At 43.7% G+C, this 27092-nt stretch overlaps 1 protein-coding gene across 1 annotated transcript in view; it reads left to right on the top strand.

The window, feature by feature from the left end:
* Positions 1-27092, top strand: part of vps13a (vacuolar protein sorting 13 homolog A) — a 379786-nt gene that overhangs the window by 273581 nt on the left and 79113 nt on the right. The window contains exons 54-60 of the mRNA XM_048527513.2: positions 4946-5178; positions 5474-5627; positions 6118-6264; positions 14584-14665; positions 15184-15253; positions 19276-19387; positions 20158-20271. Of these exons, the coding sequence (XP_048383470.1) occupies positions 4946-5178; positions 5474-5627; positions 6118-6264; positions 14584-14665; positions 15184-15253; positions 19276-19387; positions 20158-20271 (912 nt within the window). The remainder of the gene's footprint in view (positions 1-4945; positions 5179-5473; positions 5628-6117; positions 6265-14583; positions 14666-15183; positions 15254-19275; positions 19388-20157; positions 20272-27092) is intronic.

Raw genomic sequence — 27092 nt, 5'->3', positions numbered from 1 at the left:
GCTTCTATGGAATATGCTGCCAGAGGAAGTAGGGGAGGCTGGTACAATTACAATTACAATTTCGAAGGCATCTGGATGGGTACATGAATAAGAAGGGTTTTAAGGCATATGGGCCAAATGCTGGCAAATGGACAGCACGGTGGCACAGTGGACCAGGGTTCTGGTGACTGTGTGGACTTTGCACATTCTCCCTGTGTCTGCGTGGGTTTCCTCCGGGCACTGTGGTTTCCTCCTACAGTCAAAAGATGTGCAGGCTAGTTGGATTGGCCATGTTAAATTGCCCGTAGTGTTCAGGGATATGTAGATTAGGTGGGTTATACGGGGATGGGCTTGGGTGTGATGCTCTGAGGGTCACAGAACCATAGATTCCTACAGTGTGGACTTTTTTGACTAAAGGACCTGTTTCCACACTGTAGGAATCTATGGTTCTGTGATTAATTTAGGATATCTGATTGGCATGGATGAGTTAGACTGAAGGGTCTGTTTCCACGCTGTACAACTCTATGACTCTGTAACAGTGTGATGTGGTGAAAGCAGGGTAGCTTAGGCAATATTAGGTATTGCTGAGCTTGTACGTGTCTTTCATGTATGTAAACAGATATTTGTTCTGTGTAAGATCTGTTGAACTTGGAACATTTATGTGTTTTTTTTTAATTTATCATCTCTTGATGACTTAAGGAAGTGAGAGATAAACCCCTCAAGTGACCAAGACCACCAGCTCCTAGTTCGGGAGGTCTGCCTAAGGCAATACCGGAGTGGTTAGTGCAAGAAAAACCCAGAGATTAAAGCAGTTTGGTGGTTTTGGAAGAGACCTGACTAGGGTCAGAAATAAGTACATTTTCTACCCTAGAAAGGACTATAAAACAGCTCAAGGAGAACGCAGTTAGCTCAGTATGAATGTTTAATTTGGGAAACTTCCAGACAGGAATGTTTAATTCAAAATCTGCAGGTTATTAAAAGCTGAGAAAGACTAAGTTTTCAGTTTTGTGAATATTCATCTGAGAATACATCACAATCAGCGGAAAGAACTGAGGCGAATCAGTTAAATTGGACATGCAAGTTTGCTGTGAAGTGATAATTGTTGTCTTTAAACCATCCCACTAAGCACTCCATCTCTTTCCTGCATTCTGTCTTGTTTAAGACGTGACCTACGGAATTTAACCACACAGTCATGAGTGTATAAGGAGTATAGTAGAGGCTGAGTACATAGCCTTACAGAGCACTGGTTTTGGAGATTATGATGGAGGAGGTGTTGTCACCTGTTCTTACTGATTTCAGTCAATGGGTCAGGAAGTCAAGGATCTAGTTACAGAGGGGTGTTAGGGTGTTGGAGTTTAGAGATGAGTTTGTTTGGAATTATAATGTTGAAGGCAGAGCTGTGGTCAATAAGTAAGAGTCAGAGTTAGGTATCCTTGTTGTTCAGGATGTTCCAGGGATAAGTGTAGGTCCACGGAAATCGCATCTGCCATGGGCCTGTTGAGCTGAAAGGCGAATTCCGAACGGTCAAGGCAATTTAAGTCTCTTCGCAGTTAGACTGGCACCACCAATGGAATGGGCCACTCCCATGGGGAGTAGCATGTGTCATCACAAGAAACTGCTGAAGCCCCGTCAGTGGCCACTGACAGCCCAACTGGGACTGAAGAACTGCTGTCCATTGCTTGGCTGACAGTTCCTGGCGACAGGCCAGACTGCCTCAATGAGTTGGAAACCATGACCTCAGGCAATTGATTATCAAGCAAAGTCGGGCTGTGGCCTTCAGATTGGCTGAGGCAGATTTCCGTCTGAATTTCCAAACAGCAATGGAGCCAATGTCTTCTCTTTAAATTCCAGTTGCAACTTGGAAACAGCAGGCCATGGGAAATAAAATTGGACTGTAACACCAAGCCTCCAAGTTGCTCATACAAATTTTGGAGGGAAAACTTTCCCTGGGCCGGTTGGGAAAAGGATTTGTGCTTATGAGCACCTTGTGATATCTGGCAGCATGGATAGCGTGCAGATTATGAAATTAATTAATGTGTAGCACTGTTTTGATGACAGTGCCATAATTTTCCAGAACCATTTCTACTCCCAATCTTGACTTCACACAATTAACTCTCAGCATTAAATTACTTGAAGGAATCTTGCTTTGTACTACAAGTTTTTCTATGTGCATTGCTTTAATATTTATTCTGTTTGCTGATGCAAATGTATGCAGTTTTTGGAGCACTCCTGTACTTATCAAAAATTGCTGAAATATATTTTGTTTACAAACTTATTCAGAAGCAACTTGTTTCAGTGCAAAGATTACCTAGTATTAAGCATGACTGAAAATTGAAAAGTCATGCAGAACAAGATAAGATGCTAGAAGAGGGTGGAAGGAAAGAATAGTTTCCTGCTGAAACCTTATCCACAAGCATTTTTAAATGACAGTTATCGTACCACAATTTAGATAATGTATAAAGTCGACGAATCTTTCATCTTCTAACCACCTGTATTTGAACCACAATAAGAGGTTTGGGTGATGAGAGTTATCCACTTATAGCACAACTTGCAACATTGTGTGCAGTGGGTATTAAATGAGAGCATATTACCACATGGAATATGATAGACAATATCATGGGTGTCCTCGAGCATTGCTTCTATCTGGACTGCAGTGAAAGAACTTTATGCTACACAGGTGAACAGGTCTCAAATTTTTTGGTAGTATCCTCTGAATTGTATAACCCAAGAGAACAGTTGTGAGAGAGCAACTCTTCCCAGCACCTATCTGGTGAGGAGCTGAAGAGTAGGAACGTAAAGAAGTGGAAGAAGGCTACAACTTAGATGGCTTCTTTGAACTCATGCTTTCTTTGATAAAATAATTATTTCAGTAACATCTGTATAGAATTTTTTCCCCAATCATAGAACTTTCCAAAGCATTTTACAGCCATATTTAAGATGCACTTAATGATCTACTTAAGAAGTGTAAGCACTATTGTAATGTAAGAAATGTAGCATTAATTATATGTTCTGCCTCCCAAATAGCACAATATTTTAATGAGAATGGTTTTAGTAATTTCAGCGGCAGTGACTCCTGCACTCTTGAGAACAATAGATGGATTTTTATACACTCATCTGGGAGAGCCTTGCTTTAATCCCTTATTTTAAAGACGACATGTGTAACTCAACAGCTCTCCTATCAATGCTGCATTGGATTGTAAGCCAATGTTTTTGTGCACAAGTCTAAGGAGTGATGCTCAAACCTACAATGTGAAAGTATTATTGATCAACTGAATTTCAGTTAACATCCTATAACAGAACAATACACTTTTTGCAAATAGTTGTCTGCAGAGCCTGTGAGACAACTAAGTTATCCATGTCCAGTAGTAAGGATAGAACTGTGCCTCAGGCCAGAAACAGCATTGGCCCAATAATTTCTGTCCTGCCTGCTACCCTCAACTTAGTCCATCTTCCATTTTTTTTAAAACCCCTCACTAGCTGTGAGCTTTCCTCTATCTTACTGACTATTTACATGTGAATATATTTCTGCTCCAACTTCCCTAACCTCAGGTGTAGATTCTGGAGTAAGAGTTTTATCCTGTCTAAGTGTGACTTATCCGTCTGCTTCCCTGCCCCTTTCTAAAATCACTCCAATTTTGGATCTCCTCTTCATGCCCACTGTCCCTTGTAACTAGTACTAAGGAAATTTGTGGACAGCCGAAAATTAACAAAGAGAATGGCTGATGACTGCGAAAAGATATCAATAGTTTGATTGAATGAGTGGAGATATGCTTTAAAGAAGGGTAAGCAGCGAAGGAATGGACAATAAATAGGAGGGTGCAGAGAGCTAGAGGAAGAGACCTTGGAGTGTACATGTTCCAAAGATGTTAGGACCAACAGATAACAGTACAAAAGGCATGTGATGGCTTTGTTTTGCTTGTGCGAGTTATAGAACATAAAAGCAAAAATGTAATACAATTAATGCTACATTTCTTACATTACAGTAGTGTTACACTTAAGTATATCACTAAGTGCATCTTAAGTATGGCTGTAAAATGCTTTGGAAGGTTCTATGATTGAGGAAAAAAATTCTATACAAATGTTACTGAAATAATTATTTTATCAGACACTGACCGGGCCAGAACTGGAGTTTTATGTACAGTTCTGGTCAATGCGTTACGGAAAGGACATAATTGTTTTCGAGAGAGTACAGAGAAAATTTACATGAAGGTTGCTAAGATTTGAAAATTGTAGATATGGAAATGTTGGATAAGGTAGGGTTGTTTTCCTTCAAGCAGAGGAGGTCATCAAGTTATCCAAAATAATGAAAGGCTGGGTCAGAGTGGGCAAGGAAGACCATTTTCCCCGAGCAGGTTAATAACCAGGATGCACAGATTTAAGGTGATTGGTAGAAATATCAGAGGGAACATGAGGACAAGCTTATTCTCAGAGTGGTGGTTATCTAGAATTTGCTAGCCAGTTTGGTGGTTGAGACAGAAGCCAGCAACAACTTTGATTTGTACCTGGAGCGCTGTAACTTGCGAGGTTAAGCGGGTCCAGTTAAGTGGGCTTGAAATGGATGGCTAATTTATTCAGCCAGATCAGTCATGATGGGCTAAATGACTTTTTCCAAAGCTGTAACTTTACTGTGGTTCAATGGAAAGAATTTAATATTTCCCTGTCCCATGACACGCTGAGAGGTTCATGCTGTGGAATCCTTAGTGTTCGCATCTTGTTTTTTGAATATTAATAAATTTGTAAAATATTTCTTTTAGACGCCCTAATAATTTAATTGTATAGTAGCTCTTGTCCTGTTTTTTTAACTTTACCAATCTTATCTCTTTTATCAGCCTCTCTCCCTACATATATGCCTTTTCCTTAGTGTCTGTTTTGCCCCTTTTTTCTTTATTTTTGCAACACTTAAAAGCCAAATATTTTCAGACTTGCAAAGGACATTCAGTGTTCAGATAAGCTATTTTACTTTCAGGATATATTCTTAGAGTTTCCACAAGAAAATGGGAAGATTTATTTAGCATCCTTCTTTGAGGGTCTGCAGAGAATCATTGTGTTCACCGATGATGAAGGAACCTTCAGACTTACTCAAGAAAATGAGAGAGCAGAGCAAGCTGAACAGGAAATCATTCTGTCACTACAGAACTTGGGGATTTCACTGATTAATAATTCAACAAAGCAAGAAGTGGTCTACATTGGCATAACAAGGTGAATGCATGCTTTGTAGCAAATTATTGTGAAATGTAATGCATTACTGAACCTGACCTTCAACTTTCATATTGTTCATCTTATTAAAGTGCATGGTTTTGACCCCACAAGTTACTATTCCATTCAGAAATAGAAAATTTCAAACCATTAATGATACTGTTGTATTCTTATTTCACATTGAAAACAATGAAGGCTATATACATGCAGAATACGTTACGTCAAACTTTTCTATGTTAGGTCAATTGGATGCAATTTTGGTGAACTTTACATGTTTGTTACTCTGTTTGCAACTCAGTTCTGATATTGTTTGGGAAAGTAAACCCAAGGGGAAATCGCGCTGGAAACCAATGAGTAGAAAGCAAACAGCTGAGCTGGAAGAGATTTACAAAGAATATATGGAGTCTTCTCCCCAAGAGAATCATGTTGCTGAACTTCCATGTGAATTTCAGGTCAGTTGATAATTATAAATTGTTTATATTAGAGTATTTTAATGATTAATTAAAGTGAATGGCAAAATTTTCAATTACAAGAAAGGGCCTGTTGTCTCACAATGTTTAATTAGGTTGATTATATTATTAACAGGTCACTCCATTAAAATTAGCATTTGCTTGACATCAATTAAAATAAACATGTAGGGAAATTCAGAGTCTGATTATTCTGAAGAAGAGTCCCTGAATTTGAAATGTTAACTTTATTTTTTTCTTCACAGCTGTTGCCGTCCTCCTGAGTTTCTCAGCAATTTCTGTTTTTGTCTCAAGGTCTGATTATTCTTCTAAATTTAGACTGTGTCAATTTTATAAAGACATTGAACGTAAAGAGCAAATCATATATTTTACATTATTTGTAGTGGCTACACAGGTGACTATTTAGTCTCAGCATAAAAGAATGTCTTTCAGAGTAAACATTCAGAAGTGACTTTTATTTCTTGCAAAAAAAAAGGCACTTTTAACTCCAAATGGCATGGACATGAAGCTCTTACAACCTTCTGAAGTACCAATAAGGAGAAATTATCTGCCAGCTATAAAAGTAGAGTATACTGTCTCAACTCATCAGAAATCTCTCCGAGTCCAAATTTACAAGATCCAGGTATGTTAAAGTATGACAGCATGGGACCTAGTTGGTGTACAAATGGTACATAAATTGTTTAAAATTTGCAACAGATGCATTTATCAGAACTTTGGGCTCAGTTTGTATGTTGTCTGATTCAAACTTCCAGGGAAGAAGAATATTGAATTAAATAGTAAAATGAAATATTGATGTTAGAAGTCTGAAAACGGTAAATTAATTTTGCTTGTTACTAATTTAAGGGGTTGAGTGTTATTATGTTCTGAGACTAGGACTTCTGCTACCTTCCGTATAACTGAAATCTCGTGTAAAGATGTCAGATCATGAACCTGATGTTGTTACTACGCCAGCTTCTGATCTAGAAGTTACTCTGCATTGAACTGACCAAATCTGCTGACCACACAGTTCAGTGGGTGTTTGGGAAACGTTTTGGAAGTAGTTACATCTTTTAATGGTAATGCTGCAAAGGGTTTTAAAATCTGCAAATGGGACTGTGACTGACTTTACCAGAACAAGGAAAGGAGACTTGTTATTGCAGTTATTTTCTTTTTCAATTTAAAACTCCTGTGGGAAGTTTTCTGAGGAAATCTAACAGCCAGGGAACATTGAAGGCAAAATTGTGGGCAGTAGTGTTTGTGGTGAATGTTGCTGTACTTAATTGGAATAGTCCAAACTAAGAGGGGTCCCTGGGAGGAGAAAGAAGATGGGAGCTGGCAAAGAACAGCTCTGTCCTATGGTCCATCATGTTAGCTTATCTGATGCTGCCAAAAAGCCTGTAGAGGAACAACAATAACAGCTGTCAAACAAACAACAGATGAGACACTACCCAGCAGAGAGAGTCTACTAACCCAGGCTCAGATACTTGGAAATGGCAAAGTACCAATACCTCTGAAGTCTTGAGCTGTCTAAGAGCACGGTAGTTGCAATCTGTGAAGTGCTGGATCTTGAGATTGGTTTCTGTTGTTTAAGTGCATATCTGATGTCTGTGGCTTTGAAGGCCGCGATGATGCTGAAGCTCTTCTGCCTTTCCAGACGGCATTTGGAAACTTCTTGATGAATTTTTAAGCCAGTTTCCCCCCACTGCATCCTTACTGGCTACATTTTTGTTCCTCCCCCTGCCTGCCACTGCCACCCTGATAATTACCATCTGTTTAGGACATAGATAAGGACCTTGGAACGTCGCTGCCCTGAGAGCTTCCCCCAACCTTGCCTAGCCTCACCCAATGATCGGCTCCGGTAGTGGGACTCAAGGTTCAGGATCACTGCCTTGAACAAGCTGAGAATGTTCAAATTAAACTGACAGCCCCTGGAACTGGCCTCTTCTCTGTCATTGTATGCTGCCTTTTCCTGGATATGATAAAAGACATTGCAACGACTGTGTACTGCAGGCATGCCTTCAGTGTAGCCAAGTTGTACTTTGTCAGGGATGGATGTTCTCAATGCGGTTTCTTTACCGTTTAGCAATGACTAGAGTAACACTGTACCTCCCGACATCTATTGACAGAGTGACATGGCTGTGGCATGCCACCTTTTACAACAGACATTTGAGCCATTTCACATCCCCTTATCCTTGCATCTGTGTTCCTCCTGCTATAGGAAAGATGTTGCTAAACTTGAAAGGGTTCAGAAAGGATTTACAAGGATAATGCCAGGATTGAAGGGTTTGAGCAATAAGGAAAGGCTGAGGCTATTTTCCCCTGAAGCGTCGGAGGCCGAAGGGTGACCTTAGAGTGGTTTATAAAATCATGAGGGGCACAGATTTATTGAATAGTCAAGGTTGTCTTCCCCAGGGTAGCAGAGTCCAAAACCAGATAGCATAGGTTTAAGATGAGAAAGATGTAAGAGATCTGAGCAGCAACTTTTTCATGCAGAGGGTGGTGTGTGTATGCAACAAGTTGAAAGAGGTGGTGGTGGAGGTGGGTACAGTTACAACATCTGGCTGGCTTTATGATTAGGAACGGTTTAGAGAGATATGGGCCAAATGCTGGCACATGGGACCAGTTCAGTTCAAGATATCTGGTCTGCATGAACTAGTTAGACCGAAGGGTCTTTTTTCTGTGCTGTGTAACTCTGATTCTCTGGAATGGTTAGCCACTCATTCAGACATATTATAAAAAAGTTCACTGAGCCATTTATGGCACTACACTGTGGTTCTCTTCAAGACCCCAAAGCTGATGACCTCTGTTATAACCTGTAACCAAACTGCTTTTATGTGGCTGGGAGGCCATCTCTTCCTGTTTTCTGAAATGAGGACATTCAGCCTATCACAAAATCTGAAGAATGAGATTTGGGGAGTTATTGTCAAACAGTGGAGCTGCTATGAGTCCATATTTCTGACCAGCTGGTGGGTCCATTCTCTCCCTGGTCTGTGGAGAAACTACCCAAAGTATCATCTAAGGGGCAACAGTCATGAGTGTGATCAGATATTGTACTTGCATCAAATATAGCTCAAACAACACCCAAGCTGCTTGAGACCATCTAGGAAAAATCAGCCTGCTTCATTGGCACCACATCCACAAATGTCCACTTCGTCTAATACATTACTCAGTAACAGCAGTGTGTACAATCTACAAGAGGCACTACAGAAACTCACCAAAGATAGTATCTTCCAAACCCATGACTGCTATCACTTGAAGTACACGGGCAGCAGATGTATGGGAACATTACCACTTGCAAGCTCCCCTCCAAGCCACTTGCCATCCCGACTTGGAAATATATCACAATCCCCTCACTGTTACTGAGTAAAATCTTGGAATTCCCTCTGTAATGGCATTTTGGATCTTCCTAAAGTACACAAACTGCAGCAATTTGAAAACGCAGCTTGCCAAAGGAAACTAGGGACTGGCAATAAGTGCTGGCCCATCCAGCAATGTCTATATCCCACGGATGATTTTTTTAAAAAAAAGACAGAATTAAAAGACTAATTTCAAGTCTGCTCACAAATGCTTGTTTTTCATATAGGAAATGTCTCAGATGCATTTAAGTGCCCTTTCTCAGGCATGGGACAAGAATAACTCACCTTAAAGGCCACCCACACTTAAAATCTACCCACTGCAATACTTAAAACATTTTAAACATCTTCTCGGGGGTATAGCTTTAACCTTCAAATCATTGTTTCTGGTGCGGTTGGCAAAGTCTCATGCCAGGGTTGCATTGAAATGGATGTCAGGACCAACTTTGCTGTTCTGGCCTTTCTGCCTCAGCTTTCCATTCCAGATTGATGGTCTGTCCGCGCTTTCTTTGTGCTCTGTGGACTCCTACCAAGTGGCCGTTACGTGAAAGAGACATTATTAGATACTTTTTAAAGGCAGTATAGGAGTTGGCAATCTACCCATTTCTGGATCACCTATTCCTGCTAACCAGCCGAAAATTCACTCTGGTGACTCAGTGTTGTGAATTTTTAACTTTAGGAAATGCTGAAGTTCCCTGCTGGTAAACGATTGCCCATTATCTGTGACCAATACGTGCGGGGGTCCATGTAACACAGAAAATGTGTGCTGTTTCTCTATTGTCATCCCCCTGTTTGATGAATTAAGTCAATGCATATCCAGCCACTTTGAGTGGGCATCCACAGTGACTGAGAACATTGACCCCGTGAAAGGGCCTGCATAGTCGACGTATAACCAAATCTAGAGTTAACCCTGCCATTAACACAAATGTCAGAGAACTGCTGGCGGTAATTTTTGTCCTTGTTGGCACTCAGAGCACTATCCCACCAACACAGTTATATTTATATCCAATCCTGGCCAATAGATATTTTCCATTTTGGAAACCCCTGGGTGACCCTAGTGGAGTTCAGCCAGTATTAGGCAGCGACCTTTGCTCAGGACAATCACTATTGCTTCCCATTATGATTTGCCGTCCTCTACAGTGATCCAGTCTCTCCAGGTCCCAAAAGATTCCAGTTGTGGTTTTGATGGCCCTTTGTCTTCACCCCCATCACCAACTGTTTGAGTTTTGCCAGGGCCAGATCTTTCTGCGATCAAAGCCTGATATTATCAGCTATGACTGGAAATGTCTCTAATTGAAAAATGTTGACCCTATCTAGGTGAATCTTTCTTAACCAATTTCGTCCCATCAAGCTTGGACCCAAGTCTTTTACTATAGCAAGTTCTAAGTGAACCAGCTGTGCGTCATAAGAGACTGGATCTGAAGTTGTACCGTTAATCTGTGAAGGGTCTCTGGGAGAGGTTTTCAGCCTAGCCGAGGTCTCCTGCAAACTTAAGAGTTGGAGACTAGAACAAATTTTGTTGAAAACTGGTTCCACGATCACTGAAATGGCTGCATTGGTGTCTAACTCCATTAGAACTTGGTAACCATTTAACTAGATGCTTGTTTTGATCAGTCCTGATTTGGATGCTGCTAAGCACTTCAACTGTTCCAAACTAGATGGCAGGTTGACTACTGAGTTCTCTGACTTCATTTAGGCCCAGTGGGAATCTCTTGCTGTCTTGAGTCCTCATGCTGGCAGCAACTAGAATTGCTTGCCCGGATCCTGAAGAAAGTTGTAACAATTTGGCTAAGGCTTAGCATTGTTTTGGGATTTTATCATGGTCTGACCTAGAGTCCCTTTTTTCTGGATGTGTCATGACTGAGGCTGTGCAATTGCCTTCAGTCTAGTGGTGTTCACCAAGCTCAGGTGGACTGATGAGGGTGTCCACTTCCATCAGAATACCTTGCAACTCATATGCTCCATTTACCTAAGTTTTCCAATGACAGGGCCAGTTGTATTGCCTGTTTGAAGTCCACTTGGCTTCAGCTAGTAGCTGCTTTTGCATGGTTATACCATTAATCCAACATACCAAACAGTGTCTCAGCATCTCATTAAAGGTTAAACCAAAGTCGCATGCCTCTGCTGGTCATCTTCACCTAGTCAAAAATACCAATACGGTTTCCCCTGGTTCTCGAATTGTTGCGTGAAACTGATAGTGTCTCAGAACTAAAGGCAGCTTGAGTTATAATATTCCTTAACTAGGTCCATCAACTGTTGAAACGTTTTTAGTGCCTAGTGTCTCAGGGAAAATTAGGCTCCAAATAAACAAAAAAAAAAGCTGCAAGCCCACAAACTGTCTGGAGAATTATACGTTGCTTTTCATCTGCTCCAATATCATTTGCCTGGGGAAGAAAAATGCATTCTTTACACACGTTGGGCCCAGTCTTCAACAGCAGAATCAAACGAGCCAAGCTTCCCAAATAATGGCATGTTGCCAGAAATGCTTCCCCCAGCTCAAAGATGACTGTTGCAAGTGAATTTTTTTCAGAAGCATGCTTTTCTCTCATAGCTATAGAAGTAACTGCACAGAGGCCAGAATCCTGTCACTAAGTCACCCTTTATTGACGCATGAAAAATCCTCGAAAGCGATCCAGCTGCCTTTGAGCCAGCTGTTAGAGTGAGCTAGATGTTTAACACTCTTGTTCTTATGTGTCAGCCAGATCTCCCTGATTGAATTAGATTAACAGCCCCAATCCAGGAACTTGTTCAATGAGGGATAATGGGAACAACAGAGGCTGGAGAATTCCAAGATAATAAAATGTGAGGCTGGATGAACACAGCAGGCCAAGCAGCATCTCAGGAGCACAAAAGCTGACGTTTCGGGCCTAGACCCTACATCAGAGAGGGGGATGGGGAGAAGGAACTGGAATAAATAGGGAGAGAAGGGGAGGCGGACCGAAGATGGAGAGAAAAGAAGATAGGTGGAGAGAGTATAGGTAGGGAGGTAGGGAGGGGATAGGTCAGTCCAGGGAAGACGGACAGGTCAAGGAGGTGGGACGAGGTTAGTAGGTAGATGGGGGTGCCGCTTGGGGTGGGAGGAAGAGATGGGTGAGAGGAAGAACCGGTTAGGGAGGTAGAGACAGGTTGGACTGGTTTTGGGATGCAGTGGGTGGGGGGGAAGAGCTGGGCTGGTTGTGTGGTGCAGTGGGGGGAGGGGACGAACTGGGCTGGTTTGGGGATGCAGTAGGGGAAGGGGAGATTTTGAAACTGGTGAAGTCCACATTGATACCATATGGCTGCAGGGTTCCCAGGCGGAATATGAGTTGCTGTTCCTGCAACCTTCGGGTGGCATCATTGTGGCACTGCACGAGGCCCATGATGGACATGTCATCTAAAGAATGGGAGGGGGAGTGGAAATGGTTTGCGACTGGGAGGTGCAGTTGTTTGTTGCGAACTGAGCGGAGGTGTTCTGCAAAGCAGTCTCCAAGCCTCCGCTTGGTTTCCCCAATGTAGAGGAAGTCACACCGGGTACAGTGGATGCAGTATACCACATTGGCAGATGTGCAGGTGAACCTCTGCTTAATGTGGAATGTCATCTTGGGGCCTGGGATAGGGGTGAGGGAGGAGGTGTGGGGGCAAGTGTAGCATTTCCTGCGGTTGCAGGGGAAGGTGCCGGGTGTGGTGGGGTTGGAGGGCAGTGTGGAGCGAACAAGGGAGTCACGGAGAGAGTGGTCTCTCCGGAAAGCAGACAGGGGTGGGGATGGAAAAATGTCTTGGGTGGTGGGGTCGGATTGTAAATGGCGAAAGTGTCGGAGGATGATGCGTTGTATCCGGAGGTTGGTAGGGTAGTGTGTGAGAACGAGGGGAATCCTCTTTGGGCGGTTGTGGCGGGGGCGGGGTGAGAGGGATGTGTTGTGGGAAATACGGGAGACGCGGTCAAGGGCGTTCTCGATCACTGTGGGGGGAAAGTTGTGGTCCTTGAAGAACTTGGACGTCTGGGATGTGCGGGAGTGGAATGTCTTATCGTGGGAGCAGATGCGGCGGAGGCGGAGGAATTGGGAATAGGGGATGGAATTTTTGCAGGAGGGTGGGTGGGAGGAGGTGTATTCTAGGTAGCTGTGGGAGTCGGTGGGCTTGAAATGGACATCAGTTACAAGCTAGTTGCCTGAGATGGAGACTGAGAGGCCCAGGAAGGTGAGGGATGTGCTGGAGATGGCCCTGGTGAACTGAAGGTTGGGGTGGAAGGCGTTGGTGAAGTGGATGAACTGTTCGAGCTCCTCTGGGGAGCAAGAGCAACCCCACCAGACCCGGCACCTTCCCCTGCAACTGCAGGAAATGCTACACTTGCCCCCACACCTCCTCCCTCACCCCTATCCCAGGTCCCAAGATGACATTCCACATTAAGCAGAGGTTCACCTGCACATCTGCCAATGTGGTATACTGCATCCACTATACCCGGTGTGGCTTCCTCTACATTAGGGAAACCAAGCGGAGGCTTGGAGACCGCTTTGCAGAACACCTCCGCTCAGTTCGCAACAAACAACTGCACCTCCCAGTCGCAAACCATTTCCACTCCCCCTCCCATTCTCTAGATGACATGTCCATCATGGGCCTCGTGCAGTGCCACAATGATGCCACCCGAAGGTTGCAGGAACAGCAACTCATATTCCGCCTGGGAACCCTGCAGCCATATGGTATCAATGTGGACTTCACCAGTTTCAAAATCTCCCCTTCCCCTACTGCATCCCCAAACCAGCCCAGTTCGTCCCCTCCCCCCACTGCACCACACAACCAGCCCAGCTCTTCCCTCCCCCACCACTGCATCCCAAAACCAGTCCAACCTGTCTCTGTCTCGCTAACCGGTTCTTCCTCTCACCCATCTCTTCCTCCCACCCCAAGCGGCACCCCCATCTACCTACTAACCTCATCCCACCTCCTTGACCTGTCCGTCTTCCCTGGACTGACCTATCCCCTCCCTACCTCCCCACCTGTACTCTCTCCACCTATCTTCTTTTCTCTCCATCTTCGGTCCACCTCCCCCTCTCTCCCTATTTATTCCAGTTCCCTCTCCCCATCCCCCTCTCTGATGAAGGGCCTTGGCCCGAAACGTCAGCTTTTGTGCTCTTGAGATGCTGTTTGGCCTGCTGTGTTCATCCAGCCTCACATTTTATTAACTTGTTCAATGAGGTCCACCTGACTGATCTCATTACAATCACTACACAGTAGTTGTTTGGACCTTTCGCGGCATTTGCAGTCAATTTTATTAAATGGTTCACTGGCAATGAATTATGGACCACGGAAGAAATTTTCCATTTCATGGTGCTCAATAGCCTCTTTTCTACAAGTTGCAAAGCTTGTGATCATTAGTGGAGAAGAAAACTGAGATCTGGGAAGACCAGTAGTTGTAATTGTCTCTCTTTTCTGCTTTTGAAAAAAATACTATGGTCACCGGGAGATGCTTAAACTTTAAATACATTTCAGTCATTCTGGACCAAGTGTTTTCTAATTCTCATCATTAAAATTTAATTTTATGCTGATTGAAGATAGTAATATTGCATATATGTTATTATGATAATGTTTATTGTTTTTGAAATAAATAGCTACTTTATTTTTGTTTCTGTTCTCAGATTCAAAATCAGCTGTCTGGGGCCATTTTTCCTTTTCCGTTTTATCCAATTACTCCCCCCAAGTCAGTCACCATGGATTCAGGTTGGTTTTGTATAATTTACTGGTGCGCTCTGCTGTGTGAAATGTGTTAAATGTGATATTGGCTGTAAATTACATCAAAACTTATTTTTGCATTCGTATAAATACTTGTTGAAATTTTCAGTGTCCTGTTTTATCGCTATGAACTCTAGTTTAAAGTAAACTTAATGATGCTGATTGAAATCATTGGAGCTTGGAGCTACGAAATCTTCATTTAGAAGGAGGTTATATTTGCTTGATCCTTTTTAACTGCAATTTTAAGTTCTGCAGCACTGAGTTGGGAATCCTGCAAGTACTTGACCTCAACTGTGTGTTAATTTTTACATTGTGTCATTTAAAAGTATTTACGTGAATTTATTATCTCCTTTCCAAAGATTATGTAAGAATGAAATGTAAACTCTTGAATCAAAACAACAATATTTTTGGAATTATATGTTCAGTTCAGAAAATTAGAAGCAATTCTGTAATTGACTCTTTAAAAGAAAAAGATATTTCTTAAATATTTTGATTTTTCTTAATAGCACCAAAGCCTTTTGCTGATGTCAGTATTATCACAAGGTTCGCAGGGAAGTCTGATATAACTCGTTTTAGGTAAGTCATAAATGTGAAATTGATCTTGTCTGTGAATATATGGTTGAAAGTGGGAATGTTAATTGATGACTGCACCATGAGTATCATCTCGTCAGATGTTGAAACAATCTGTGTCCAAAGACAGCAAGATCTGGACAATATTCAGGCTTGGCAGGTAACATTAATCCCATGTAAGTGCCAGGCACGGATCATTATGAAGAGAGAATCTAACCATCTCCACTTGACGGTAATGGCATCGCTATTACTGATTCCCCACAATAAACAGGGGATTCATCGGAAACAATTGCACAGGCCACAGTCATACTGTAGTGACAACTGGTAAAAAACTGGAAATTCTGAAGTGAATAATTCACCACCTTATTTCCCTGAAACCTTTTTGACATTTGCGAAGCTCAAATCAGGAGTGTGATGCAATATCCCCCTGCATCGATATGGACCCAACAATGTTCAAGCAGCATGACAGCAGGGCAGAGCAGTCTGCTTGATCAGCACCCTGTCCAGGAACTTAAACGTTCACTTCCTTTGCTACCAACATATTGTGACAGCAGTAAGCCCTGTTACAAGCAACTTCCCAGTGGCCCATCAATAACACCTTCCAGATTGACAAACTCTGCCACCTAAAAGGACAAGGGTAGCAGAAACATGGGAGCATCACTGCCTCCAAGTTCCCTTCCACACTGCAAACCATTCTGATTTGAAACTGTATTACCATTACCTTTGCTGTCAGTGGATCAAAATCCTGGAAATTCTGACAGCCATGTGGATGCGACTATACCTGGGATTCCTGGTTTAAAGCTCTGCCATGCAACTAGTCAATCTTGGACAGTCTAACTGTCCTTATCAGTTCCTGTAAATTGCCTAGAGATGCTAGACAGAGGGAAATTGGCTCCCCATTTTGCTGACTTGGGACTTTAAAGGATTTGGTAGATGGGTTTGGATGTGGACAGTCACTGTCCATGGAGTGGGCCCTGAGATGTTGGTGCCTGGTTTCGAAGAAGGCAAGCCAGAGTGGCAAGTGGTGAATTAGAGTTGCCAGGTTACCAATCTGAATTTCATTTCAGGAATTGTTGCTGTCTAGGTTCTATCCAATGGGTGAGAGAATGAGAAATTGCATACCAATGAGGTGAGAGGACGCAGGAATGATGATGTCAGTCCATGCAGATAGGCCTTTCTCTGCTCACTGATAACAGTCACAACAGTCACTCATCAACACTTGATTCGAAAATGGGAATTTTTTGCTGTCAACATTGGGAAACACATTGATGTTGTCATAGAATTCCTCCAAATTTCTCACCAGTGTTAATATTATTCAGTGGCTGGGAAGAGTCTCTTCTACATCTCTGACTTTTCCTAAAATGACCTTTTACTTTTCTCTCCACAGATCCTGTCTGACTTGCTGAGTATTTCCACTATTCAATGTTTTTATTTCAACTTCCAGCATCTGTAGTGTTCTGCTTTTGATTTTGTCAGCACTGGAACCATTAAATCATGTTACTAAAACAAATTACACTTGAGATGTTGGGAAACAGTGTTTGGACCAAGGTTGTCCAAGTGGAAGTCATTGGGAATGAGATCCCTGATTATGGTTGTTAGGCTGGGCCAATAAGGGAGCCCTGGCTGACAGATGTAATCAGAAGTCTGAGTCTCCTCACTTGGGGGCTAACTCTTGGCTAGCTGGCCAGAATCCATGCAATGTGCACGCATTTTCAGAAGGAATCAAGGGCTACAGGGAGAGTGCAGGGAAGTGGAGTTGAAATGCCCATCAGCCATGATTTAAATGGCAGAGTGGACTTGATGGGCTGAATGGCCTTACTTCCACTCCTATGTCTTATGGTTTTATGGTCTTATAAATAAACGGTGCCTTGATGACAGGATACCAGCCTCTGTGCAATTATTTCAGGAAGATAAAAACATTTTAAAGATTTCATTATGGTAGGTTAACTGCATCAACTCAACATATAGCATGGTTAAAATTTGATTGAAGGTTACATTTCTATTTAAATAATTTTCTAAAACAAAGTGGAAAAAATATAGAGATATGATTATAAACCTATATATTGACTTCCAGAAACAGTAAAGTTTATTGTAATAATTTAGTTATAGAAACTTTCAAAAAGTTTTTGTATTTATTTCATGCTGCATGTTTTAAATGCTAGGTTTAAAAAATAAAGGTCATTACTCTGATTCCGCTAGATTCCTGCTTGAACCCCAGTTGCCTACACTTACAGAGTCTTGTAATTTCCCATTTTGGAGGAAAACTTTTATAATCTGTCTTTATTTCCACTGTTTGTGTGTTTGAAAAATAGTCTTGGTGCACTTAATATTGCCAGATTGTTTTTCAAGTAGAATTATTGTTGTTATGTAAGTTGCTTCACTTGTAGCAAGGTCCTAAAGTGAGAAATGATTAAAAACCAGCATCTGATTGGCTTTTGGAGAAAATTGCCTGACCTTGGATCGTATTATGAGCCTTTTGGATCCATTATCACCAACAGACATGATCTCAGCTGAACGTTTCTCCAGAAAGACGGTTCTTCCTTTGTCAGTTGCTCTTTGAGTGCCCTTGTTTATGGGTCAGTAAAAGCTAGCATATAGGTATAGCAAGCAATTAGCGAGGTAAGCGTTATATTAATCTTTATCTCGAAGGGATTTGATTACAGGTGTAATGATGTTGAGATGTATTTGTACAGAGTCTTTGTGAGCCCTAGAATATTTGGATCAGATTTTCTGAGCAGTGGCAACTGCACTGAAATTGCCACTCCTTTCCTTATTCCGTTATGAAAAAACTCTGCGTTTCTGACAGGAGATTCCAGTTAGGACTCCTTCAGAATTGTGGACATTACTTGAAATCTGACAGGTCGCTCATTGAGCAGGATAGTCAAGGGAAGTCAAAGAGTACCACTACTTTTACAACCTAGTGGGGAGAGAGGAGAAGAATTTAATGTTAGCGCGGTGGGAGTCAGGTTCTGCGTAGGTGATGAGAAATGGGGCGTGTTGTTGATGGATGTGTGGTGTAAATTGGAATTCAGTTTAACAGCTATCCAGGTATGAGACTAGGTTACTTACTCCTGCATCTAGAACCGAGGGACGTATTCGTGGAATAAGGAATCAGCCATTTTTTACTGAGATGAGGAGGTATCTCTTCAGTCGCAAGGGTGAATCTTTGGAGTTCTTTACTCCAGAGGGCCATGGAAACTCACTCATTGAGTTTGTTTCAAAAGATTCAATAGATTTCTGGACACCAGTGACATCACAGTATCTAGGGAAAGTAATATTTAGGTAGGTCATCAGTTATGATCAAATTGAATGACAGATCGAGTTTGACAGGCTGACTGCCATATTCCTGCTGTATTTTCTTCCCTCATTTCAGCCCATTCAGCGTCACCTTAATTTGCATGCTGTCATCCTGAACTGAGGCTTGAAATTCTTGCTTTTGACTGAAAGACACGTGCATTATCAACTAAAACATCTGTCTGATTCCTCCATTCATGAAGGTGCAATGACTAGATTATCTTAGTTTTTCATTCCGTCATTGTCTCATGTGGGTCCAGAATAAAACCTTTTTTACATTTTGTTCTTGAATCTCCAACCTATCACACGAATCCACATTTTATCCAATAAAACAATGAATCCGTTCATTGGACAGCAGCAAGAAGATCACACTATATTGCAGAACCCAGTTCAATAAAACAACATGTCTGAAGTAGGCAGTGGGAAATGTGTACAAAAGGAGAAAGATTTCATGATGTAAGACAAAAATGTAATGAAGAAGTAAAAGAAAAGTCCTACAAAGAAAGAAGAATAGAATGCTGTAGATAACCAGACAAAGTTAAAATGGGATACAAACAAAGGACCACCTATAGCAAAGGGCTATTTAATTTTTGCTTGCTCAGGTGATGAATTAGCAATATTTTGGTTATAATTATGATGAACATATTTTAATTAGCTGCATTTAGTTGACTTCAACTTGAGATTAATCTTCATTATTGTTTTCTCATAAAGATTATGTTATATACTTGTAACAGGTATTTTAAAGTCCTAATTCAAGAAATGGATCTGAAGTTAGATCTTGGTTTTCTTTATGCTGTGATGGATCTATTCACCCAATCAACAGATACTGTTCTTGCAGAGCAAAAGGTAGAAAACAAACATATGTAGAATAAGTAAAAACAGAAAAAAGGTCCAGCTTGCATTTATTTTAATACCTCTTTGTTTACTTCTAAGATGTTCACAATTTCACTATTTCTATTTGGGTATAAATGCAGTTTCTTTCGGTTGCACATTTGAAGCGGCAGATAAATACATTAGTCAAAAATCAGTCAATCACTGCCCTTTCTGATGCCTATCCAATTCATCAAGTTTTTCCACACTGTTCTGATTCCAAGTCTTCCTGTAGATAAAGCCTGGCCTCTGCTGAATGCATCACACTCATTTCCCCTGATCCACAAGCAGAACTGGGGAAACAGTTTTGTTAAGGATTGTCTTTTCTTACCATATGTTACCTGTCAATTTCCAGAGATCAGAGAAATCAAGCCAATGATGGTTAGAAATAGAAATCTTGCTAAAATGAGGATACGCTGTTTTCTTAAAAATGCTTCAGTGCACCCACTGAGAGTGGATTGATCGCGTACCCCATCTTCTCTAATTACAACCAGCATTGGGCAGTCACGATGTTGCTTGGGGTCAGACTTAAAATATTTGCACTTCAACCTCGCATTTAACCCAGACCTCCGTATTTTGGTGAAGCTCTAAATGCATGCAATGAAGTTTTAGATGTGTGTAAGATACTGAAAATCGGAATGACCAACTTGAGTACAAAAGAGAACAACAAAATGTTAACCACACAATTTGTGACAAATGGGGTTGCAGTTCTAATTTATAAATTCAAAATCTAATTTGTTTTTAAGCTGGATCTATTCAAGAAGGATCTTGAGTATATTCATACAGAGCTGTTGACTGAATCTGCGGTTGACACCACGCCTGTCAGTCTATATGAGTATTTCCATATTTCACCTATCAAAGTAAGTAAACATTTTAAGTAATTCACTAAATAAATCTAGGATTTTATTGAAGCTATAATCAGATTTGAAAATTTTGTCCCTAGTTTATACAGTATTAATAGAATTTTTCTAGAAAGTGACTGTGTTGATTTCAGGGAGTTACTTCAAGGGTTTCTTTTCTCTCTCAATTATACACGGCTTACCTCATTCTGTAGGTACCATATCGTCACAACTCCACAATTGCTGTAGCTTGTGCTTGGCAGTGGTAAAAATGCTTACTAGTGCTAGGACCATCAGAGATTCATGCTGCTAGCCCCATATTTAACTCTCAACTATGCACCTTTTCAAATGCTACAAGTCAAGAACTGTCTTTTGTGGTTCATGTCACTGAACAATTGGGAAGGAGATGTCTTCCAGAGGCAAATTGGCACCCCATTTTGCTGACTAGGACCTGTAGATTGTAGTGGAGATGAGGGCCATCCTCATTTCCTTGGATGACCAAAGGAGAGCACAACACAAGATGCTACCAGCTGCTCTGAAGTTGTCATTTAGGTCAGTGCTGTTTCCAAGGTTTATGTGAACACTCAGCAACGCCTTAAGTGATAAACGATGTTCTGCTTCCTACAAGGGTAAATGTCACCATTTTCTGTCTGCTACCTTATGCTCATTTTAACTCTGCTACTGCATCAAACTCCCACCAAGACAGCAGTATCTTCTCCCAGTGGCTCTCATATATCTCATTTCCCCGCCTACTTCCCATTCCTATCCTCTGTGCTTCCTACTTTCTCATTCACTTGGAATACTTGCCCATCTACATCAGCTCTTAATAGCGAAAAGTGCCAAGTACTTGTATCTCACAAAATCCCTCACTTTGTCTCATCTCAGGAGAAAATGTCCCACAATAGAGCTGAAAGAACCAATGCATAGTGGGGTAGCTGGCTGATGTCTACTCACCAGGACCATACAGACTTCTCGATGCAGGATGCTGAGAGCTATCATGTCCTGACAACCAAGAAAGGTTCATTATGACATCCTGCACTGCTTCCTCAAAAGCACTACTGTGGGCATATTTTTAACATTTTCAAGCTTCTACTCTGATTTTGCAACTCGTTTGCCACTCCTGCAGCCACCAGTAACATTTAAATGGTCTGTACCCACAAGAGATTAGCCTGTCTGACCCACAGCTGTTCCTGCACTTCTGAGCAATAAGCAACAGATCTCTCTATAAAATAGTAGCAGAGCTGTCACCAGCACCCTCCACCTGCTCAGATACTGTCATCTCTGTGGGTAATTTAGAAACATTGGACTTGAGGGCACATTCTGAATGTCATATTTTCAGGGTTCCTGGCGCCTGAGGTTATCTGCAACCAAAGAGTCTTGTGAAAGAGAGGCATAGGTATCATAGGAATTGTACAGTGTGGAAGGAGGCCATTTGTTCCATCGAATCTGCACTAACCCTCTGAAAAGCATGCCATCCAGACCTTGCAACCCAGTTCCTATAACTCCATATTTTCCATGGCTAATCCACCTAGCCTGCACATCCCTGGACTCTACGGAACAATTTAGCATGGCTAATCCACCTAAGCTGCACATCTTTAGTCTGTGGGAGGAAACCAAAGCACCCGCTGAAAACTCCGCACAGACAGTCGTCCAAGGTTGGAATTGAACCCGGGTCCCTACCGCTGTGAGGCAGCAGTGCTAACCAGGGACCCAGGTTTGACCTGGAATCGATTTCTGAAAAAAGCTATTCATCCCTTGCATGGGTGGGTCTCAACCACGTCCAGCAGTGAAAATCATTCTACAGTGTGCATTTTAATAGTGAAATTGAATATACATTTACAAAATTGAAAGTTTATCTATAATGATGCTTTACCCACGTCATCAATATGCTCTGTGCGAATTCTTCCTCTGCCTCCCGCTATGCCTAAGTACAATCAAAACCTTCACAGCAAAGGTGGAGAAGGCCTGTTCTGCAGTTGGCTGTTCTGGCCTGGGGGATATACAGGCCCTGGTGCCTTTGGGCCTTGAGAGCTGATGTCATCTACCTAGATGCAGGTTCACTACTTAGACCTGAGCTTCTGCAGGTTTTGGAATCACAGACAAAGGAGTAAATCTTCAGATTAATCAACAACCTGTCCATGTATGTAGCCAGATGCATGCCTACCAGAGATAGCACATTACTGATGAAAACATTAGAGACTCCTGTATCCTTCAATATAACTTGAAGTGCCTCTGACAAACTTACCTGCTGTTCCTGTGCCTGTCTGTACAGTTGAACAAAGTCATGTGACTGAGACCATGCGATCATCATCTACCCAGGGCTGAGCAAGTGTTTGGTCTCCTTCAATCTCTTAAGTGCCAAAGAGCCTTGGCCATTTCATCTTCAACCTTTGCAGAGATGTGTCTGTTACGTGGTCAGCAGATTGTGGCCCCAAGTTTAATCTAGAAAGTGCACCCATTGAGGCAAAAGTTGGTTGAGGGTACAGGTGAAAGCCTTGTTCATGCCTTCTGTGAGGGTCCAATAGCTTACTCCTCAATGGAGGAGGTGAAATGGATGGGTGTCTGCCGCTGGTCTTTTTACAGAGGATTGGTGGGGGTGATAGTGCCTGCATAAGAAGAGAGATGGATTTAGTTGTCTTAAGAGGAATGAAAGCTTGTTAATGTTTGGAATGAGGTAATGTGTGTTAATGGGAGAGCAGTGTCGTATTGTACAGTACGGTGAAGCTTACTAAGTTGGTTGGCCACAGAGGTCTCCCCATCTTAACTTCCTTATTTGAGTGTTTACTCCACATATGGGAAAGAGCCTCATGTCTGCAAATTCGGCTCAATTATGGACCAGTCGTACCTTCAGTGAAAGAAAGGCAGATGTTGAAAATGATAGGGATGGATGGATGAGAAGTTGAAGTTAATGCTAATGCATGAACAGGAGAGGTGGTGAAGTATCCCGTGAGAAAATAGGAAGCACAGAGGGCAGGAATAGTGACATGATGATGGGCGGGTGTGTGTTGGCTGTCGTGGATATGATGCATACAGTACTGTCTGAATAAGGGGTAAGCTATTCAGGACTGAGATGAGGAAGGACTTCTTCACTGAGTTGTGAACCTTTAGAACTCTCTAACACAGAAAGCTGTTGGAGCCTGCTCATTAGATATATTTGAGAGGGAGCTGGACGTGACCCTTACGGTTAAAGGGATCAAAGGTTATGAAGAGAAATTGGGAATGGGATCCTGAAATTTCATGATTAGCCATGATCATTTTGAAGGATGATGCAGGCTCGAAGAGCTGAGTAGCCTACTCCTGTACCTATTTTCTGTGTTAATAGTTGTAGTCCGTGAGCCTTTGTGAGATGTCAGTTTAGAGCCAGATTTAGAATGAGTAATGTCCCTATGAGAATGCAGTAGCAATAAGGAGATGACGGCACTTATCCTTCCAGAATAACATTAACATTTTCCTGCACTGGTCAGTGATCTTTCTGACACCGAACACAGTACTGTACCAGGATAATAAGGTGTGAAGCTGGATGAACACAGCAGGCCAAGCAGCATCTCAGGAGCACAAAAGCTGACGTTCCGGACCTAGACCCTTCTTCAGAGAGGGGGATGGGGTGAGGGTTCTGGAATAAATAGGGAGAGAGGGGGAGGCGGACCGAAGATGGAGAGAAAAGAAGATAGGTGGAGAGGAGACTATAGGTGGGGAGGTAAGGAGGGGATAGGTCAGTTCAGGGAAGACTGACAGGTCAAGGAGGTGGGATGAGGTTAGTAGGTAGGAAATGGAGGTGCGGCTTTGGGTGAGAGGAAGAACAGGTTAGGGAGGCAGAGACAGGCTGGACTGGTTTTGGGATGCAGTGGGGGGAGGGGAAGAGCTGGGCTGGTTGTGTGGTGCAGTGGAGGGAGGGGACGAACTGGGCTGGTTTTGGGATGCGGTGGGGGAAGGAGAGATTTTGAAGCTGGTGAAGTCCACATTGATACCATTGGGCTGCAGGGTTCCCAAGCGGAATATGAGTTGCTGTTCCTGCAACCTTCGGGTGGCATCATTGTGGCACTGTAAGAGGCCCATGATGGACATGACATCTAAAGAATGGGAGGGGGAGTGGAAATGGTTTGCGACTGGGAGGTGCAGTTGTTTATTGCGAACCGAGCGGAGGTGTTCTGCAAAGCAGTCCCCAAGCCTCCGCTTGGTTTTCCCAATGTAGAGGAAGCCACACCGGGTACAATGGATACAGTATACCACATTGGCAGATGTGCAGGTGAACCTCTGCTTAATATGGAAAGTCATCTTGGGGCCTGGGATAGGGGTGAGGGCGGAGGTGTGGGGGCAAGTGTAGCATTTCCTGCGGTTGCAGGGGAAGGTGCCGGGTGTGGTGGGGTTGGAGGGCAGTGTGGAGAGGACAAGGGAGCCACGGAGAGAGTGGTCTCTCCGGAAAGCAGACAAGGGTAGGGATGGAAAAATGTCTTGGGCGGTGGGGTTGGATTGTAGACGGCGGAAGTGTCGGAGGATGATGCGTAGTATCTGGCGGTTGTTGGGGTGGTGTGTGAGAACGAGGGGGATCCTCTTGGGGCGGTTGTGGCGGGGGTGGGGTGTGAGGGATGTGTTGCGGGAAATGCGGGAGACGTGGTCAAGGGCGTTCTCGACCACTGTGGGGGGGGGGGAAGTTGCGGTCCTTGTTGCGGAGTGGAATACCTCATTGTGGAGGCGGAGGCGGAGGAGTTGGGAATAGGGGATGGAATTTTTGCAGGTGGATGGGTGGGAGGAGGTGTATTCTAGGTAGCTGTGGGAGTCGGTGGGCTATTCCACTCCCGCACATCCCAGATGTCCAAGTTCTTCAAGGACCGCAACTTTCCCCCCACAGTGATCGAGAACGCCCTTGACCGCGTCTCCTGTATTTCCCGCAACACATCCCTCACACCCCGCCCCCGCCACAACCGCCCTAAGAGGATCCCCCTGGTTCTCACACACCACCCTACCAACCTCCGGATACAACGCATCATCCTCCGACACTTTCGCCATTTACAATCCGACCCCACCACCCAAGACATTTTTCCATCCCACCCCTGTCTGCCTTCCGGAGAGACCACTCTCTCCCTGACTCCCTTGTTCGCTCCACACTGCCCTCAAACCCCACCACACCCGGCACCTTCCCCTGCAACCGCAGGAAATGCTACACTTGCCCCCACACCTCCTCCCTCACCCCTATCCCAGGCCCCAAGTTGACATTCCACATTAAGCAGAGGTTCACCTGCACATCTGCCAATGTGGTATACTGCATCCACTGTACCCAGTGTGGCTGCCTCTACATTGGGGAAACCAAGCGGAGGCTTGGAGACCACTTTGCAGAACACCTCCGCTCAGTTCGCAACAAACAACTGCACCTCCCAGTCGCAAACCATTTCCACTCCCCCTCCCATTCTCTAGATGACATGTCCATCATGGGCCTCCTGCACTGCCACAATGATGCCACCCGAAGGTTGCAGGAACAGCAACTCATATTCCGCCTGGGAACCCTGCAGCCTAGTGGTTTCAATGTGGACTTCACCAGTTTCAAAATCTCCCCTTCCCCTACTGCATCCCCAAACCAGCTCAGTTCGTCCCCTCCCCCCACTGCACCACACAACCAGCCCAGCTCTTCACCCCCACCCACTGCATCCCAAAACCAGTCCAACCTGTCTCTACCTCCCTAACCGGTTCTTCCTCTCACCCATCCCTTCCTCCCACCCCAAGCGGCACCCCCATCTACCTACTAACCTCATCCCACCTCCTTGACCTGTCCGTCTTCCCTGGACTGACCTATCCCCTCCCTACCTCCCCACCTATACTCTCTCCACCTATCTTCTTTACTCTCCATCTTCGGTCCGCCTCCCCCTCTCTCCCTATTTATTCGTGTTCCCTCTCCCCATCCCCCTCTCTGATGAAGGGTCTAGGCCTGAAACGTCAGCTTTTGTGCTCCTGAGATGCTGCTTGGCCTGCTGTTTTCATCCAGCCTCTCACTTTATTATCTTGGAGGCTTGGGGACTGCTTTGCAGAACACCTCCGCTCTTATCGCAATGAACAACTGTACCTCCCAGTCGCGAACCATTTCAACTCCCCCTCCCATTCTTTAGATGTCATGTCCATCATGGGCCTCTTACAGTGCCACAATGATGCCACCCGAAGGTTGCAGGAACAGCAACTCATATTCCGCTTGGGAACCCTGCAGCCCAATGGTATCAATGTGGACTTCACCAGCTTCAAAATCTCCCCTTGCCCCACCGCATCCTAAAACCAGCCCAGTTCGTGTCCCCCCCCCCCCCCCCCCCCCACTGCACCACACAACCAGCCCAGCTCTTCCCCTCCCCCCACTGCATCCCAAAACCAGCCCAGCCTGTCTCTGCCTCCCTAACCGGTTCTTCCTCTCACCCATCCCTTCCTCCCACCCCAAGCCGCACCCCCATTTCCTACCTACTAACCTCATCCCACCTCCTTGACCAGTCCGTCTTCCCTGGACTGACCTATCCCCTCCCTACCTCCCCACCTATAGTCTCCTCTCCCCCTATCTTCTTTTCTCTCCATCTTCGGTCTGCCTCCCCCTCTCTCCCTATTTATTCCAGAACCCTCACCCCATCCCCCTCTCTGATTGGTCTAGGCCCGAAACGTCAGCTTTTGTGCTCCTGAGATGCTGCTTGGCCTGCTGTGTTCATCCAGCTTCACACTTTATTATCTTGGGTTCTCCAGCATCTGCAGTTCCCATTATCAAGGTACTGTACCAGGTTGCTATCTGGGTCCAAGCCGGTATTGACTTGTGGCATGGGTACCTGTGACAGTTCACAGGAAGAGGAAAAGGTCTCCCCTCACCGCCTCATCCACCA

The sequence above is a fragment of the Stegostoma tigrinum genome, chromosome 3, assembly GCF_030684315.1.
Source record: "Stegostoma tigrinum isolate sSteTig4 chromosome 3, sSteTig4.hap1, whole genome shotgun sequence".
In the NCBI taxonomy this organism is placed as follows: Eukaryota; Metazoa; Chordata; class Chondrichthyes; order Orectolobiformes; family Stegostomatidae; genus Stegostoma; species Stegostoma tigrinum.
This window is presented reverse-complemented; position numbering and strand designations above follow the sequence as displayed.